Genomic DNA, 15,450 nt, shown 5'->3' with positions numbered 1-15,450 from the left:
GAGATCTGGTGGAGGATTCAGTTGTTGAAGCAGCCAGGCCAATTTCTTGGAAATGGACCCTAAGAAAGGATACTGCTCTGTGCCAGAGGGCAAATGGCTGGGCTCCCCTCCCTCACCTGGCTGGCTGTAAGAAAGACAAAAGCTAGAGTTGTGTGTATGAGCTGAACTTAAAGCAGGCAGAAGCCAGAGAGTGAGAGTCATGATGGATTTCTGCTTGAATCCGAGGCTGTGGCGATGGGAGGAGCAAAACCTTCTGGGGTATTAATGCTGTGAAGCCCCTTCATCGTAGGCTCAGGTTATGTACATGTGTAAATAAACCATTTTTCATACATACACTATAGTCTCCATTGTACCTCATTCCAAGGAAACCAAACCCTTGGTAAGCACCTGGGACCTCCTGGAATCTTACACTGCTCAGAGATTGGGATGGTGTGCAACATTACATTGAAAAATAGATACTTTGATATTTTAGTCCATAAGGCTAAAACTGAAGGCTTCTGACCTCATAATAGTGATAATTTTCCCATTTGCCATCTTATTGCATAACTGCCCATTTTGGAAGGTTGTGTCAGTTTCAATGACATGTTTGCTGTGATGAGATGGCACTCCAAAGAGAATGAACACTGAAATAATAATAATAATAATAATAATAATAAGCCCACCCATCCATCTGGCTGGTTTTCCCCAGCCACTCTGGGCGAAAACATATAAAACATGGTAAAACATCAAACATTTAAAACTTCTCAATACAAAGCTGCCTTCAGATGTCTTCTAAAAGTTATGTAGTTCTTTCTCTCCTTGACATCTGAATGGAGGGCCTTCCACAGGGAGGGCGCCACAACCGAGAAGGCCCTCTGCCTGTTTCCCTGTAACTTTGCTTTTTTATGCTTCTTCTGTGTTGTAGTTTGGAGCCATTGTTGCAACAATAAAGATCAGGCCTCCTGGCTGCTGGTTTGCTTCAATATCTTGGCTGTAGGCTTTTTTGACTGTCCCACCTAAGCCTGCGGAACTCACGGCTGCACAGTGAAGGCTGCAATCCTATTTCAAAGGGGAATTTTACCTCTTCTGAGTCTAATAGCCATCCAGAGGGGGGCAGTCCCCATTCAGATCTCAGTGGAGAATGAAGTGATAAACCTCCCCTTGCCATGCTGCCTTCACAGTGAGAATTGCGCTCCTCCAACTCCTTTCATTATTTATTGAAAATCAAGATTCATAGTTGCCTGGTGCATAATTTAAGTGCACTTCTAATTTGGGTAGTCTCGTGATTGCTCTCAATAGGACTTGACATCTTGGTGCAGATGTGTAGGATCAGACTGCACATCTTGCATCAAATGACCACCACTGGCTTAAATTCATGCTATTGTAAGGTGGAAAAAGGAGGATGAAGCTGGGGATTTGCATGGCACAGAAGTACAAAAATATATTTCAGAAAAGTGGAAGTTGAATAATTTAAGCATAACGAGAAATGTCCAAAGGAATGAAGTGCTACAATCCAGGCTGGTGTTTTTGTTTTTTTTAAGTGGCATGCTATCTTCTTTTCCCAAAAGGGAAGCCATGTCTGTCTTTTTCAGCAGAAACAACAAAGAGTTTTTATCTTTCAACCCAGCAAAGGGTTGAGTCTGCCTGTCTGTGGGCTTCTTAATGTCAACTAATTTGAATTGACTGACTTGTATGGTATCTCTGCTTTCCTGTATTTGCTCGTCTTTTAATCTCATCTTGCAAAATGTCCCACCCCCACAAGATCTCTCTCTATTATCTTCACTGTCTGATGAAGTAGGCTCCTGTCTACAAGAACTCATGCTGCAAGAAATTTGTTAGCCTTTGTCACAGGAGTCTTTGGGTTTGTTTGTTTTTTTAATCTACTCTTAGCACTTCCATGAATTAAATCAAGATAGGGCCCTCCAGATGGTGTTGCACTACAATTCTCATCACCCTGACCATTGGCCATGGCAACTGGGGCTGATGGGGGTTGGAGTCTGGAAGGCCACAAGTGGCAACTGGGAGGCAACAAGTGTCCCATCCCTGAATGGTTAGAATAACTCTGGCTTGCAAGTACCGGTAATATGAATCATAGCCACACATAGACTCAATAAATGCCCTGGCCACAGTTGTTTTTGCTATTTTGCAATGCACTGTGTTTACATCAATTTAATCTTAAGTCAGGGCTGGAAGGTTGCAAGAAGCATCCAGTCCAGGAGACGGCTTTGTCTGGCTATTAGGAGTTTTTTGTAATAGGATAATAAACCTCATATTCTGTGCATGCTGTAGAGCTGAAGAATGAATCCCTATTCCAGGGGTTGGCAAGGTTTACCTCGCCTGGGACAGTTCACTCCAGCGGAGATCCCTCTGTGGGCTGGATCACGTGCGCGCATGAGTACACCCGTCTGTGATTTCCAGTGTCTGCGCAGACACGTTTTCTGGTGTCTGCATCTGTGCAGACGCGATTTCTGGTGCCGCAGAAGCGAGTCCCCATGCTGTGCCGGTTTAGCACAGCGTGCAGGGACTCGCTGAGTGGGCGGCTGGGTTCAAGGCAGCTCGGGGGCCAGTTAAATGACCCCTGTGGACCGCTTGTGGCCCATGGGTCCTAGGTTGCCAACCCCTGCCCTATGCTTTGGGAGTTATGTATCACATGCGAGTTCTGCTAAGCCCCCCCCCCTGTGTTGTGTTGTGTTTTTAAAGGGCTGTCCTCTTTAACACAACTGATGTCATCCTTGCTGTCCTCTTTAACACAACTGATGTCAAGATCACCACCATCTCATATTTCTTCCAAGGGCTTCAAGGCGACACATCCAGGCTTCCCCTTTCCCTCACAACAGCCCTGCAAATTAGATTAGGCTGAGAGCTAGTGACTGGTCTAAAGCAGGCACCCCCAACCTGCGGCCCTTCAGATGTTTTGGCCTACAACTCCCATGATCCCTACCTAACAGGACCAGTGGTCAGGGATGATGGGAACTGTGGTCCAAAACATCTGGAGGGCCGAAGGTTGGGGATGCCTGGTCTAAAGTCATCTAGTGAACTTCACAGTTGAGTTGGGATTTAAACACGGGCAGTCCTAAACTAGTGTGTGCAAAATAATTATTTCTTTGAACCAGTCAATGTGAAAGTACTTGCCCTACTCCTGTTTAAGAAGTTGGAAATTCCTGCTTTATGTTGATCAGAAGCAGACTTGACATGGTCCAGGTCAAATTAGATGCAACGTCATTGATGCAATTAGCAACTGTTCACTAGTTTTGAAAAAGCAAATTGTAGGCATGGGGTCTCCCATCTGAACTCTGATGTGGGGAAGCGGGTTTTGTTAAATTCTTTGCCCCTGCTGCAGCCCATCTGGATTTTGTGCCTGCTATTTGCATTTGGGGTGAAAACTCTTATTCCTTTAAATGGCAGCTGTATCCACAATGCAAATCAGGAATACGGGGGGTGGGGGTGGCAATCTGGATCAGAACTGCAGCAGAGGGCAGAAGGTATAAAACAAAAAACAAAAACCCTATCTGCATACCATGGTCCTACTCCTGATTGGGACCCTTGCACCTGCAATTTACTTTCGAAAAGCAATCAATTCCAAGTACTAATTATATGAACGGCGTCACATCTAGTTTGGCCTGCCCTGCAGTAAGAATCTGATGCAACGACATCACTGAAGGTCAGCAGAGTTGCATCTGGTCAGTGCCTGAATGGAAGGCAGCTTGAGCTACTTGTGTATGCTTCCTCTAGCTTTGTGAAGGAAAGGTAGGGTATAAATGTAAATAATAAGAACAAGCCAGTTTTTAAGCTACGATTCTCTATAAGGGAGTTTTACATAACTTAATTTTTAACCCAATATTTTATGGGAATTTTCTCACATGAAGAAACACAAAGATGAGATCACCATGGGCTGCACTTTCTTAGAAATGGAACGACAGCAGCATCAGCAACAACACCAAAAAAGAACTGCTGGAATACATGAAACTCCAAAACTCAGACAAGGAAGAGGTTAAAGCTGTAGGATGAAGCCAGGATAATATTCAGATTCAGTTAAGGCTATATATAGAAAGTAAGGGAAGAACCCTAACCTGGATTGATTGTGTTTGGAAGGGAACCAGAGAGGCTATATCCAAACAAGCTGAAGGAATGCACCTTTGGCAACTGACTGTAATAATAATGGATATAAATAGTATTCCATAGCATAAAAAAAACCTCTGGCATTACAGCCATTGTAGATAAACAGAAAGGCTGTATTTCTGATAGCCAGCCTACTAACTGCAGAATAATGCAACGCTCTTCAGATTATTCCAAGTAGTTTGAAGATAATGCTAGTCTTGATTAGCTGCTTAATTATCAAGAGGCTGGCTGATGTAGAATCATCATCTTCATAAATTAACACTTTACAGATTTAAATAAAATAGCAATATAGTTGGCAACAGTGTTCAGCTTGAACATCTGGCCTGCATTGAAAATAAATCAAAGTAAATCCCATCAAGAAGAGAAAAGGAGTGTCAGTGTGCATGCAAGCAATAATGGCAGTCTGGAGCTGGCATTGGACAAGGTGAGACAGTGCTACAATAGGGATTCAATGTTTATACCCTGCCTTTTTTCTAAGGAGCTCAAGGCAGTGTAAGTGGTTTCTACTCCTCTGTTTTATCCTCAACAACAACGCTGGTACTAGCTAGGGATGAAGGGAATTGTAGTCCAACAACAGCTGGGAACCCAAGTTTGAGAAACACTGTGAGTTTAACTTCTATGCCACAGTCATACTGGCTCTCTTCTTGAGACATGTCTGAGCCACAGTCAGTCTAATTTAGCTATGTATATATCATCTGCTTGAGTGAAGTCTTGAGTTTTAGAGCATGTGCAGAGTTCTTTACCGAGGAGTGATTATGAGAGCATCTTTGGACCCCTGATTAGATGCTTTCAGGAATAAATACTGTGTGTAGCACAGTGGGAGAAACAGATGAGCAAGAGGGCAGGTGGGAAATGGTTTAAGAAGTTCACCTCCAAGGGTCCCGCAGCAGTGCAGCTGGCCTTTGAACTATTTGAAAAAAATATATATTTGGATTTGTAGTATGATGCACACACACACACGTGCACACACATGTGTTCAGTTTGATGGAAGTCTAGCTTAGGAAAGCCCAGGAAGCAGATTTATTTACACAGTGGTAACACAGCAGGGCATAGGAAGAAATGCGCGAAGCATGGAGACTTGGATATGAAGAGAGTATAGAAGCCAGTTCTGATGTGGCTGGTTGCTTCTTTCCCCTTACTTTGCAAGCTACTACTTTCAGAAAGGAAAGGAAATCTGTCATAAAGGCTGCTTCTGCAGAAACAAAGGCAAACCGTATTAAATTACTCATGTCTTCTCTCCCTCCCCCGTCTGTTCTGTAGTTCACCTGCAGGGTCTGCCTCTTGTCCGTTCTCCCAAATGCAACAATTGTAGGGCTATTTCCTGATTTTTTTTTTGCAATGCTGGGCCAGATCCGTGATATTTCCAACCTGCTGGTCCTTTGGTTTTCTATAGGAAAAAAAATCTAGCGGAGTTTGCAGAGACGGGGACATGGGTGTAGTCAAGATTTATTTATTTTTTGGGGGGAGGCATTATGGGGGGGGGGCAAAACCGAGTTATCTGTGACACAACTGGTCAGTTAGTTAATTATTTCTATTTATTTACTTGATGGGGGGGCCCATGGACGGGGAGCAGCATTTTCCAGCCTAGTAGTTAGTTAGTTAAAAATACAGATGTGTCGGGGGCGCTCAGGCATATCCGGAAACTACAAATCCTGCAGTCTGGAAGGAAGGCGTGCCTCTTAATCCCAGATACAATACGAAGCGCCACTGTAGTGCCGCTAATGTACTCTGCGTGTGCTCAGAAGCACTCATTACCCTGCATGTACCAGGGCTGAACCCCGGTGTAAAATACAAGCTAAAGGCTGAGAGCTCTGGTTGGCCCGTTTCTGCCCAGTCTGCAGGATCCCGGGAGAAAGAGGCCGGCACGCCATATTTCTCTCTCTCTGTTTTCCACCCACAGAGGGGAGAAAACTGCCTCGACGCTCAGCCGTCCGGAGAAGGAGGTCGCTGTTGCCTCGAGGATCCGAGCGCCCCCCTCGGGCGCCTCTCTCCGCCTTTTGTTCCCAGACCGCGCGCGCGTCACCGGCTTAGCGGCTGGGCGGAGAAAGCAGAGGAGGGGAGGCAGGCGGAGGAGCTTGTTGCTGCTGCTGCTTTCGGCGAAGGAAGCACCGTCGCGGCGTGGCGGCAGCAGCAGTTTAGCGGCCAGCCTGACCCTGTTTCGCTCCGGAAAGACCTGTCCGGGGAGCGCGCAGCTCAGGAGAGAAGACGGAGTGGATTTCCTCGGGCGCGAGGATGATAAGCCACTGTGGCCCCAGAGCGCTCCGGGGCCCCCAGTGAGGAACCGGCAGCGCGCCTACAGCCCGCCGGGGATGGCAGCGCCGGCTGAGGCGGAGTCCAGCCAGCCCCTCGCCTCGGCTCCAGCGCCGCCGCCGCCGCCTCCCGAGAAGAAGAAGCTCCAGCGAGCGCCGTCCCCGGCCAGACCCAAGGATGTCCCCGGCTGGTCGCTGGCCAAGAGCCGTCGCGGCAGCCACCCGGGCTCGCCCGCCTCGTTCTCCTCCGGGAAGCCGGGCGCGGGGGGCGGGCACTCGCGCCGGGCTGGGGGCGCCAAGGATGGCCGCGGCGACAAGAAGGGCAAGGCCACGCCGCCGGCGGGGGCCAGGGGCGTCGGGAAGGGCTCGGCAGGCCGCGCCGGGGCCCGAATGAAGGGGCGGAACCGCCTGGCCGCGGCGGGGGGCGAGGGGGCCGCGACCTCCGGCGGCTCCGCCAAAGGGTCGTCGCGCCCTCAGCTGCCGCTCGCACTCACGGACAGCAGCTCGGAGGTGTCGGACTGCAGCGCCTCGGAGGAGGCCAAGCTGCTGTCGCTGCTGGAGCTGGGCGGGCTGAGCGGCGGCGGCAGCGACACCGAGTCGCCCCCGAGCAGCAGCGCCCCGGCCCAGCCCGCCAGCGCCTCCGCCGACGGCGCGTCCCCGCTGCCCGAGGACCCGTCGACGGCCGCCTCGCTGGCCAGCAGCCGCCTGCCTCTCAGCGCCTCGCTGGCCTTCTCCGACCTCACCGAGGAGCTGCTGGACGCGGGCGTCGCCCGGGAGCTGGAGGAACTGCGCTCCGAGAACGACTATCTCAAGGTGAGGGGCTCTGGGTTCGCTTCAGGGCAGCTCGGCGGGGAGAGAACGAGCTCTCGGGAGCTGCGCTTCCCCACAAAACACCCGCCGGTTTCCCCATAGCAGCATCGCGCAACAGATCCCCTCCCCTACCCTAATCTCCGAGCCTCGTGGGACAAGGGAGCGGGCACCAAGCGGACCCAGGAGGGGCAGGCGTGTCCTCATCCGAAAATAAGTCACGCCCCTCCTCTGCAACACCCCTCCCTCCCCAAAAGGAGGAACCCTCCTTAACTAAATTTTAAATTAAACAGGTGTTTTTCAGCAAAGCGAAACATTGACACCCCCCTGCACAGGGAAGACATATTTTAAGCTTGCAGGCCGTTATCTCTGTGGAACATGTTGCGCATCCTCAAACATGACATCTCCCTGCAGCCCTGGTCTGCATGCAGAAGGTACATAAGACAGCTTCATGTGTTCCTAAAAGCAGCAAACGTCTTGCTGTGTACCACTGGGAGATCATTTCTTGCCTTCCCCTCTGTGCCTGGCATTGCATTACTGAAAAAGGCTTCTCTATCTTGCTGTGTGGTAGGATTAATGCCCCCTTTGTAACAAATCTTACGTGGCAGATATATTGTGACCTTAGGCAAGACCTGTTGCCACCCAGAATTTCAGAATGCTTCCTTGGAACTGGCGCTCTGTAATGAAAGATGATCTCCACCGCCCAGCATCTACAGGATGCTGGTTATGTGGAACATGCCCACATCTTCAGAGGCAGCACCTGCTGGCTTTCTAAAGCTCCTTGTAATTGGCATTCCTCTGCCTCATGGGGCAGTTCCTCCCCCAGCCCAGCATCAGTTCCTTGGAGCAGGCGCTCCATAGTGTCAATTACTTCTCTACTCTAGAATCAAATGGAATAGCTGCCCCTCGGTCATATGTAACTGAGGCTTTGCATCACCGTCTAGTACAACAGAGCTCCAACATATGTAGAACCAGATGCCTTCTAGTGACATTAAGACCTTCTCTGGTATCAGAGAAAGCCATGTTAGTACTGATGCCTCTCATTCCTAAAGAAGGTATTGTATAGCATCATAAAGCCCCAAGGAGAAATATTCTTCGTCTCATCAAACAGAACTTGCATATCCTTAGAGGAAGATACCTTCTATCTTGAAATCAAAGCTAATTCCTCACATCCCGGCATTTATTTCAAATTCTTTGCTGCCGGAATCAAATTCATAGTTGTCAGCGTCATGCTAAAAGGTGTCCAGGATTTTCTCTTGTAATAAATAGCTTGACTCTCTAGCACAAGTCGTAGCCACATCAATGTTTCAAGGAAGGCAGACTTTGGGGCCTAATTAAGCAAATACTTCCAGGGGCTATGTGCAATTTCTTAGGGCTGGTTGCAGGTTATTTTATCATCATGGGAGGCCACTTCCCTGTGGTGACTCTGTATCCAAGTCATAATGTAAAGCACAGCCCCTGATTGCTGAAGAGTTTCCACTGCATTACTGGGTGTTTCTAGGAATGCCTGGCTGTAGCATAGAGGGTCTGTGTAGAATCTGAGGAATCTGTATGATGAGTGTTACTGGTTATGACAGCTGGGACACAGAGTGGTGCAGAAGCCAGGTGAATGTGTTGAAGCACATCCTTTGACAGATATGTTCCCAAATCTACATTTGCAAACGCCTGGTGTATATGGCATTTCCTGGGGAGAAATGGTGAAAAGGGATGTTTTAACCACTCACATGTCTGCAGATTTTTCTTTGTAAATCCCCACTGGAGACATTTTCCCATCCTTCTTTTTCTGCTGAGCTTACTTCTGATTTCAGAGCCTGTCTGGACAAAAAATGGTGAAAAATGACCAGGGAGTGGAGGGATTTGTATGGAAAAATTGACTGGTTGGGAAGGCAGTGTTTGATCCTTGTGGGAGCTGGGGGCTATTTGCAGGGAAGAACCAGTGATTCTCTCCTGCAAGCACGCTCTCTTTCTTCCACTTGCCAATTCTGTATTGTGAATGCCCTCCTGCAATAGCATGACGAGTGAATCGTGAACCCCATGTTTCTATTGTAATGTGTGGTTCTCTTCTTAATTACACTTGATGGTGCACCTCTCAGTTCCATAATACTTATTAGTTTTGAAATTCCCAATCTGGCAAACAGATGTCCCAATGTGGGGCAGCATTTGCATTCACCTCTATGTATCAGAATTTCCCGTTTTGGAGGTAATTAAGTTTTTGCAGGGTTTATTTAGTCTCAGACACACACTTGGTCCTGTTGTATGTGCTCCCTTTCCCCACCCAGAAAGATGCAGTATATTTATGCAGCTCTATACAGACTTTCAGGGCCCATCCACATGGAAATTTCTAAAAGTTTTAGAAGCACTTTTAGTATGCTTCTGGACTCTCCCATACATCCACATGTTGTTGTTGAAACTTCAGCATTCTCTTATATTCCTAGCTGTCCATGTGCAGATGGGCTGATCTGTCAGATATTGGCATCAGTCATGCATTCTACAATGTCAGTGCATTTTCCATCTTCAAAGTGGGGAAAATGTACCTGCTTTCTTGGAGGATGTTTTCCATGCTTCTGGTTTCTAGCTTAATTAATAGCATGGAAAGCTACTTTGCAGATGTGCCCATAGAGTGACTTGGAGGAATTGTTTCAGTAGTATTTGGATAACGTAAGAATATTGCTTGACATGTATCCCTGTGCTTTCTGGAATGGTAGGGAGTCTTTGGGCTGTTGCCAAGCTCAGCTTTTGCCTTGCTTCTCTTGGTAGTACTACTGAGCAGTGATGGGTTTATTTTGCAGGATGATGTTGGCATGGCAACGGTAGTAGGTGTTTATTGAATGGCTGCATATAACAACCAGCTCAGATAGTGGATTAGTTTGCTGGCTGAAGCACAGGCTCTTAGTGCTTCTGAGAGGTCTGGCAGGGTGGAGAGCAAGAGTCCCTTAAGTGTAAGATTATATTGTATAGTATTTGGAAAAAAGCAACCAATATGCTGGTCTAATCTGATTTATATAAAACAAGCTAGGGAAAAAATCATTAGGTGTAGAAGATGGTTGTGCAACCATTTTTCTGGGGGATGCTTTATCTACCCAGGTCTTGTTCTTGCCTTTCAGAACAGTTGTTCTCCACTCTTTTAGCTAGAAGAGCCAGCAGTGGAATCTGGCATTCGGTGGGCGTGCATCCATGTGTGGCATATCGCACCTGAGAAAGTCATCTTTTGCAACATCCATGGCTGAGAGTCCTTACTGACCCGCTTGGTGACTCAGCCCTCCCCCATTTAATTACTGTGTTGGTCATTCCTACTCCCATATACTTTCAATCTGTGTCCTGGGTTTGCAATGTGCATGATTTCTAACTACTATGTTCAAGTAAGTGTTGGCTCCTATTTTTCCTACAGGCATTCCTTGTCATTAAACAAATGCTGTGTCTGTTCAGGTCAACCTTACCTTTGGGGGGTGAGGGGTGAGGGAGGAGTAGAACAAGGGTTGTTTTGATGGTTTAAATACAAAACACCTGACTTCACATTCCTTGCTATTATTATCTGCATTCTAACTGTTGAAAGCATAATAAATAAATAAAATTGTCCAGTAGCACCTTAGAGACCTGTTGAAAGTATGTCAGTTCCACAACATCGGGGGTGGTATTAAATTAAGCTTTACCCTGAGAAGACCCATTGGAATTAATGAACTTAACATAGCCATGTTGATTAATTTCAGTGGGTTTATGCTATGTAAAACATAGTTGAACACCACCCACACTAAGCTCTTCCATAGGATTAGACAACTACACCCGGTGGCATGATTCAAGGGACAGCCACATTAGAAGTTCCAGTACACAAATATTGGCTCTTGATTTGCCCCTTGCAGTTGTGACATTCTTAGTTCATAGATGCCCTTTCTCTGCCTCAAGGCCACCACTATGTTCTCCCTGCTTTTATTTGGAAGTTATGGATCTGAATATTTTTTACGCTAGAATTACACAGGCTTATAGTGTAAACCTATTACACCCACACATTTTATATGCGTGCAGCTCATTCTGATTTCAGAGGCTGGTGAACTTCTGAGCTATAGGGCTGGGGACTGCTTATGTAGAGTCAGTTCATACAAAGCCAAATAAAGTAGTTGGTAATTTTCTTCCCTTCTAAGCAAAGGGGAAACTGGCAGGAAGTCAAGACTTAATTTAGACTGGCCCTTCTTAGTATTCTGATATAAAACGGCTGTGCAGATTCAAAGTTGCCATGGTAATGTAATAACATGCCATGCTAATTAGAAATACACAAGGACATTTATGCTAAAATCTGTGGGCATGATTAACAGGGCAATCCTATATGATTCCTTAAAAGTAAATTTTAAGTAGTTTAACTTCAGTATCTTTGCAGTAAATGTGCTTAGGACTGTAGCAAATACTGCAGTTCTATACATGTCTACTTACCTAAGTCCCATAGGGTTTAATGGAGTATAGGATTGCAGCTTGAGTCTCACTTGATTTTAGTTTGATATAATTAAGCGTGCACTTCACACACTCACTAAAATCTTAGGGACATTTACTGTTGTTTGAGACTTGGCATTTCTGCATGTTTGGCGATAAGTCTGCTACTGTAAGGGTTGATTTTATCAGCCTTTGAAACTTATCACCTTGTAGTTTGTTTTCACTCTAGTCAATTTCAGTCTAGTCAATTTCAGCTAAATTATTTTTTCTCTATAAATATTTATTTTGGTAATATGATTGGTGACTAAGATAAGAAAGACAAACTTTGCAAGAGCTGATCTGCTACTTCAAAGCAGACCTATTTGCAAAATCTCAGTTTCTATTTGATTAATTGACATGATCAAGATAAGCTTTTCAAATTCACTAGAGCATAAAAACAGAGTAGTACAAAGACCACACGTTCAATTCACAGTACAGTAGTCTTAAAATACTGTATGGCAATACAAAGTGTCACAATGTGTCTCCCCCCCCCCCCCCGTCTAACATCTCAAGAGATCTGGATGAATACAAACTATTAGATTTACTTTCAGGAAGGCTAGCACTTCCAAGTCAAGTATGTTTGAGCTGCCAGTCTTGGCACTCAAAGCTGACCTTACAAAGAATTAAAAACAGACTCATTGTAGCCTGTCATCTGCTCCAATGTTGTATACAGATGTGATCCTGTTTGTTGCAGCAACAAAGCTTAGACTGGAGCCTCCACCCACTTACCATACTTAGGATTCACTTGACAGTGCTGCCCTCATTTGAGGGAACAGATTTCCCAAGTCATTTATTTCCCCCATTCACCCTTTCTCGTGTATATGGTAAACACGGTGTTATATATCCGTCCTCTACAGCTGTTTTCCAGGTTGCTGACTTAGCTGTCCAGTACACCTTTTGTGAAGGGATTGCTTGGTGGGTATGGAATTAGAGGCAGAACTCTTGACTTGTGGGGTGGAGACTTGATGGCACAGAACAAAGGTGGACATAGTTTTAGTGTTTGATTTCGTGCAAACTGGATGAGAATGTTGCAGAGTTCCCCCCCCCCCCCATGATAAATTGTTGAGAAGTGAACTTTACGAGGCATCGATGCACAATTCAGATGCAAAAGTAAATCGGGGGCAGTGTCTAGGTCATGGGTAGGCAAACTAAGGCCTGGGGGCTGGAGCTGGCCCAAACACCTTCTCAATCTGGCCCGCGGATGGTCCGGGAATCAGTGTGTTTTTATATGAGTAGAATGTGTCCTTTTATTTAAAATGCATCTCTGGGTTATTTGTAGGGCATAGGAATTCGTTCATTCCCCCCCCCAACAAAAAATAGTTCAGCCCCCCTACAAGGTCTGAGGGACAGTGGACCAGCCCCCTGCTGAAAAGGTTTGCTGACCCCTGGTCTAGGTAGCCACAAGTATACAAATCTGATGGGCAGCAAGGCCTAGATAGGATTTCCTAGTAAAGACAATAAGTATGGTGGTGATGCCAGTAAGTATTTATGCCATCTGGGGCACTAAGAAAGATAGAATTTTGGAATATTTAATAGCTGTAAAAATAATGCATCTGCCCTTTTTTAAACATGCACACACTCCACTTTCATCTGAAACCTGCTGTTACTTGGGGTGTACTCCTTCCTTGAGGATACAGTGGTACCCCGCAAGACGAACGCCTCGTGAGACGAAAAACTCGCAAAACGAAAGGTTTTTTCGTTTTCGAGTTGCCTCGCAAGACGAATTTCCCTATGGGCTTGCTTCGCAAAACGAAGCTTGCCCCGGGGACAGCGGGTCTTCTCTTTTGAAGCAAGGGGCTGTGGGGAGATAGCGATCTCCCTGCAGCCCCTTGCTGCAAAAGACGTCCGGGGGAAGCGGGGAAGAAGCGCTTCTTCCCCGCTTCCCCCGGACGTCTTTTGCAGGATTGCCGGCATGCCGAAGCCTGCGCGCGCTGACATCAGCGCTCCCAGGCTTCGCGGACCTCTCCGCCAGCAGCGGCAGCGCTGCCGCTGCTGGCGGAAGGTTGCCGCCATGCCGAAGGCTTCGCGGCGCTGATGTCAGCGCGCGCAGGCGTCGGCATGCCGGCAACCCTCCGCCAGCAGCGGCAGCGCTGCCGCTGCTGGCGGAGAGGTCCGCGAAGCCTGGGAGCACTGATGTCAGCGCGCGCAGGCTTCGGCATGCCGGCAACCCTCCGCCAGCAGCGGCAGTGCTGCCGCTGCTGGCGGAGAGGTCCGCGAAGCCTTGGCCGGACAGCTTTTGAAGGCAGACGGGGGGGAGCAAAGACTTTCGCCCCCGCCAGCCTTCAGAAGAGGAAGGCTGGCGGGGGGCAAAAGTCTTTGTCCCCCCTGCCTGCCTTCCCAGGGGCTTTTAAATCACCCCGGACAGCGGAGAAGTCCTCCGCTGTCCCTGGGCGATTTTAAAATGCCGCCCGCCAGCATTTTAAGATCGCCCCGGACAGCGGAGAACTTTTCCGCTGTCCTGGGGTTTTTTAAAATGCTGGGGGTGGGAAGAAAAGCCCTTGTCCCCCCCCCCCAGCCTTCAGAAGAGGTCCGGGGACAGACTGTCCCCGGACCTGGTCTGAAGGCGGTTTCCCTAGGAACGCATTAATTGATTTTCAATGCATTCCTATGGGAAACCGTGCATCGCAAGACGAAAAAACCGCAAGATGAAGAGAATTGCGGAACGAATTAATTTCGTCTTGCGAGGCACCACTGTATTCTGAGCACCATTGCAGCTGCATCTAATCTTAGTATGCAAAACGGTGGGAGAAACCTGTCTTATGAGGCGGGCAATTTTTTTGTCACTTACTGATCAAGGGCTGCATGGTGTCAGTGTGTGGGGATGCCTTTGTTGTTGTTGAGTAAATTTCTCCACCCCCTCCTCACACACACACTATACACAGCCTCCAAGCTTCATTATTACACACTCACTCATACATAGAGGCACACAGAGTTGAGATCCCATCATGTCTCCTCCTGTTCCACCTCCCTCCCTCCCTTCCTCTGCTGATTGGTGCTGGGAACAGTTGAGGATTATGCAGATTAGGATACTCCTCAACACTTTCCATCCTCTTCGACTGGGAGGAACCTATACATCCCATTTTGTAGCTGATTGGCATTGGAAACAGCTGTGGAGAGAGCTAATTATTGGCCTCATCAGCTTTTCCCAGTGCTAGTTATCTGGATCTCATCCTGCACCATCTCTTGTTTCCCTACTGATTGGTGCTGGAAACAGCTGAGGGGTGTGCTGATTCTTCTAGTCTTCAGCTGTTTCCAGCACCAATCAGTTGCATTGCAGGCCACATGTGGCTCTTGAGCTGCAGATTGTCTCTATGTGAACTAATGCAACGAGGGCTAGAAACTTATGTGTATTTTGTTGCATAGTCCATTCACTGTAATGGACAGTATTTTCTGTTTAGTTTTTTACTTTTGAGTTCTCATGCATAGTCAAGTGTTTCTGAAGTCATAGTAGTGAAATGGGGGACCCATGGGCAAAAAAAATTATTCCTTGGAACCTATTCTTATGACTTACACCTGGTGTTGGGAAATTAGTCCCTGGTTGACTCCAAGGCAAGGGAATGAGTAGCAGCCTACCAAAAAGCATATGCTGTCTGATTATTCCTTTCCATCTTCATTTTTGGAGAAACCTAGTTTCAGAATTGTAGGTTTAGCTAATTTTCCAAAGACCTAAGCATTATTTTGATGCCTCTTCCAGCTGGTCAGAAGCCCCAGATGGACAGAAATGCTCCACTGTAAACTGAAAAGGAAAGTAAGCAAAATGAAGAATATTGCTTGGTTGTTTCAAAGAAAGTGAAAAAGCTCCTGGGATGTGGTTGGTAAGCTGCTGTCTGCAAGACTG

The 15,450-nt window shown here is 47.1% G+C and overlaps 1 protein-coding gene across 1 annotated transcript in view; it reads left to right on the top strand.

Annotated features, from left to right (window-relative positions):
* Window positions 1-6,733: 6,733 nt before the first annotated feature.
* Window positions 6,734-15,450, top strand: part of MTCL2 (microtubule crosslinking factor 2) — a 92,452-nt gene continuing 83,735 nt past the window's right edge. Inside the window, exon 1 of the mRNA XM_083507876.1 lies at window positions 6,734-7,160. Coding sequence (XP_083364002.1) covers window positions 6,738-7,160 — 423 coding nt within the window. The 5' untranslated portion in view covers window positions 6,734-6,737. The remainder of the gene's footprint in view (window positions 7,161-15,450) is intronic.

This window comes from Podarcis liolepis, assembly GCF_965112155.1.
Source record: "Podarcis liolepis genome assembly, chromosome: 6".
In the NCBI taxonomy this organism is placed as follows: domain Eukaryota; kingdom Metazoa; phylum Chordata; class Lepidosauria; order Squamata; family Lacertidae; genus Podarcis; species Podarcis liolepis.
Note: the sequence above shows the minus strand (reverse complement) of the source record. Positions and strands in the feature narration are given on the sequence as shown.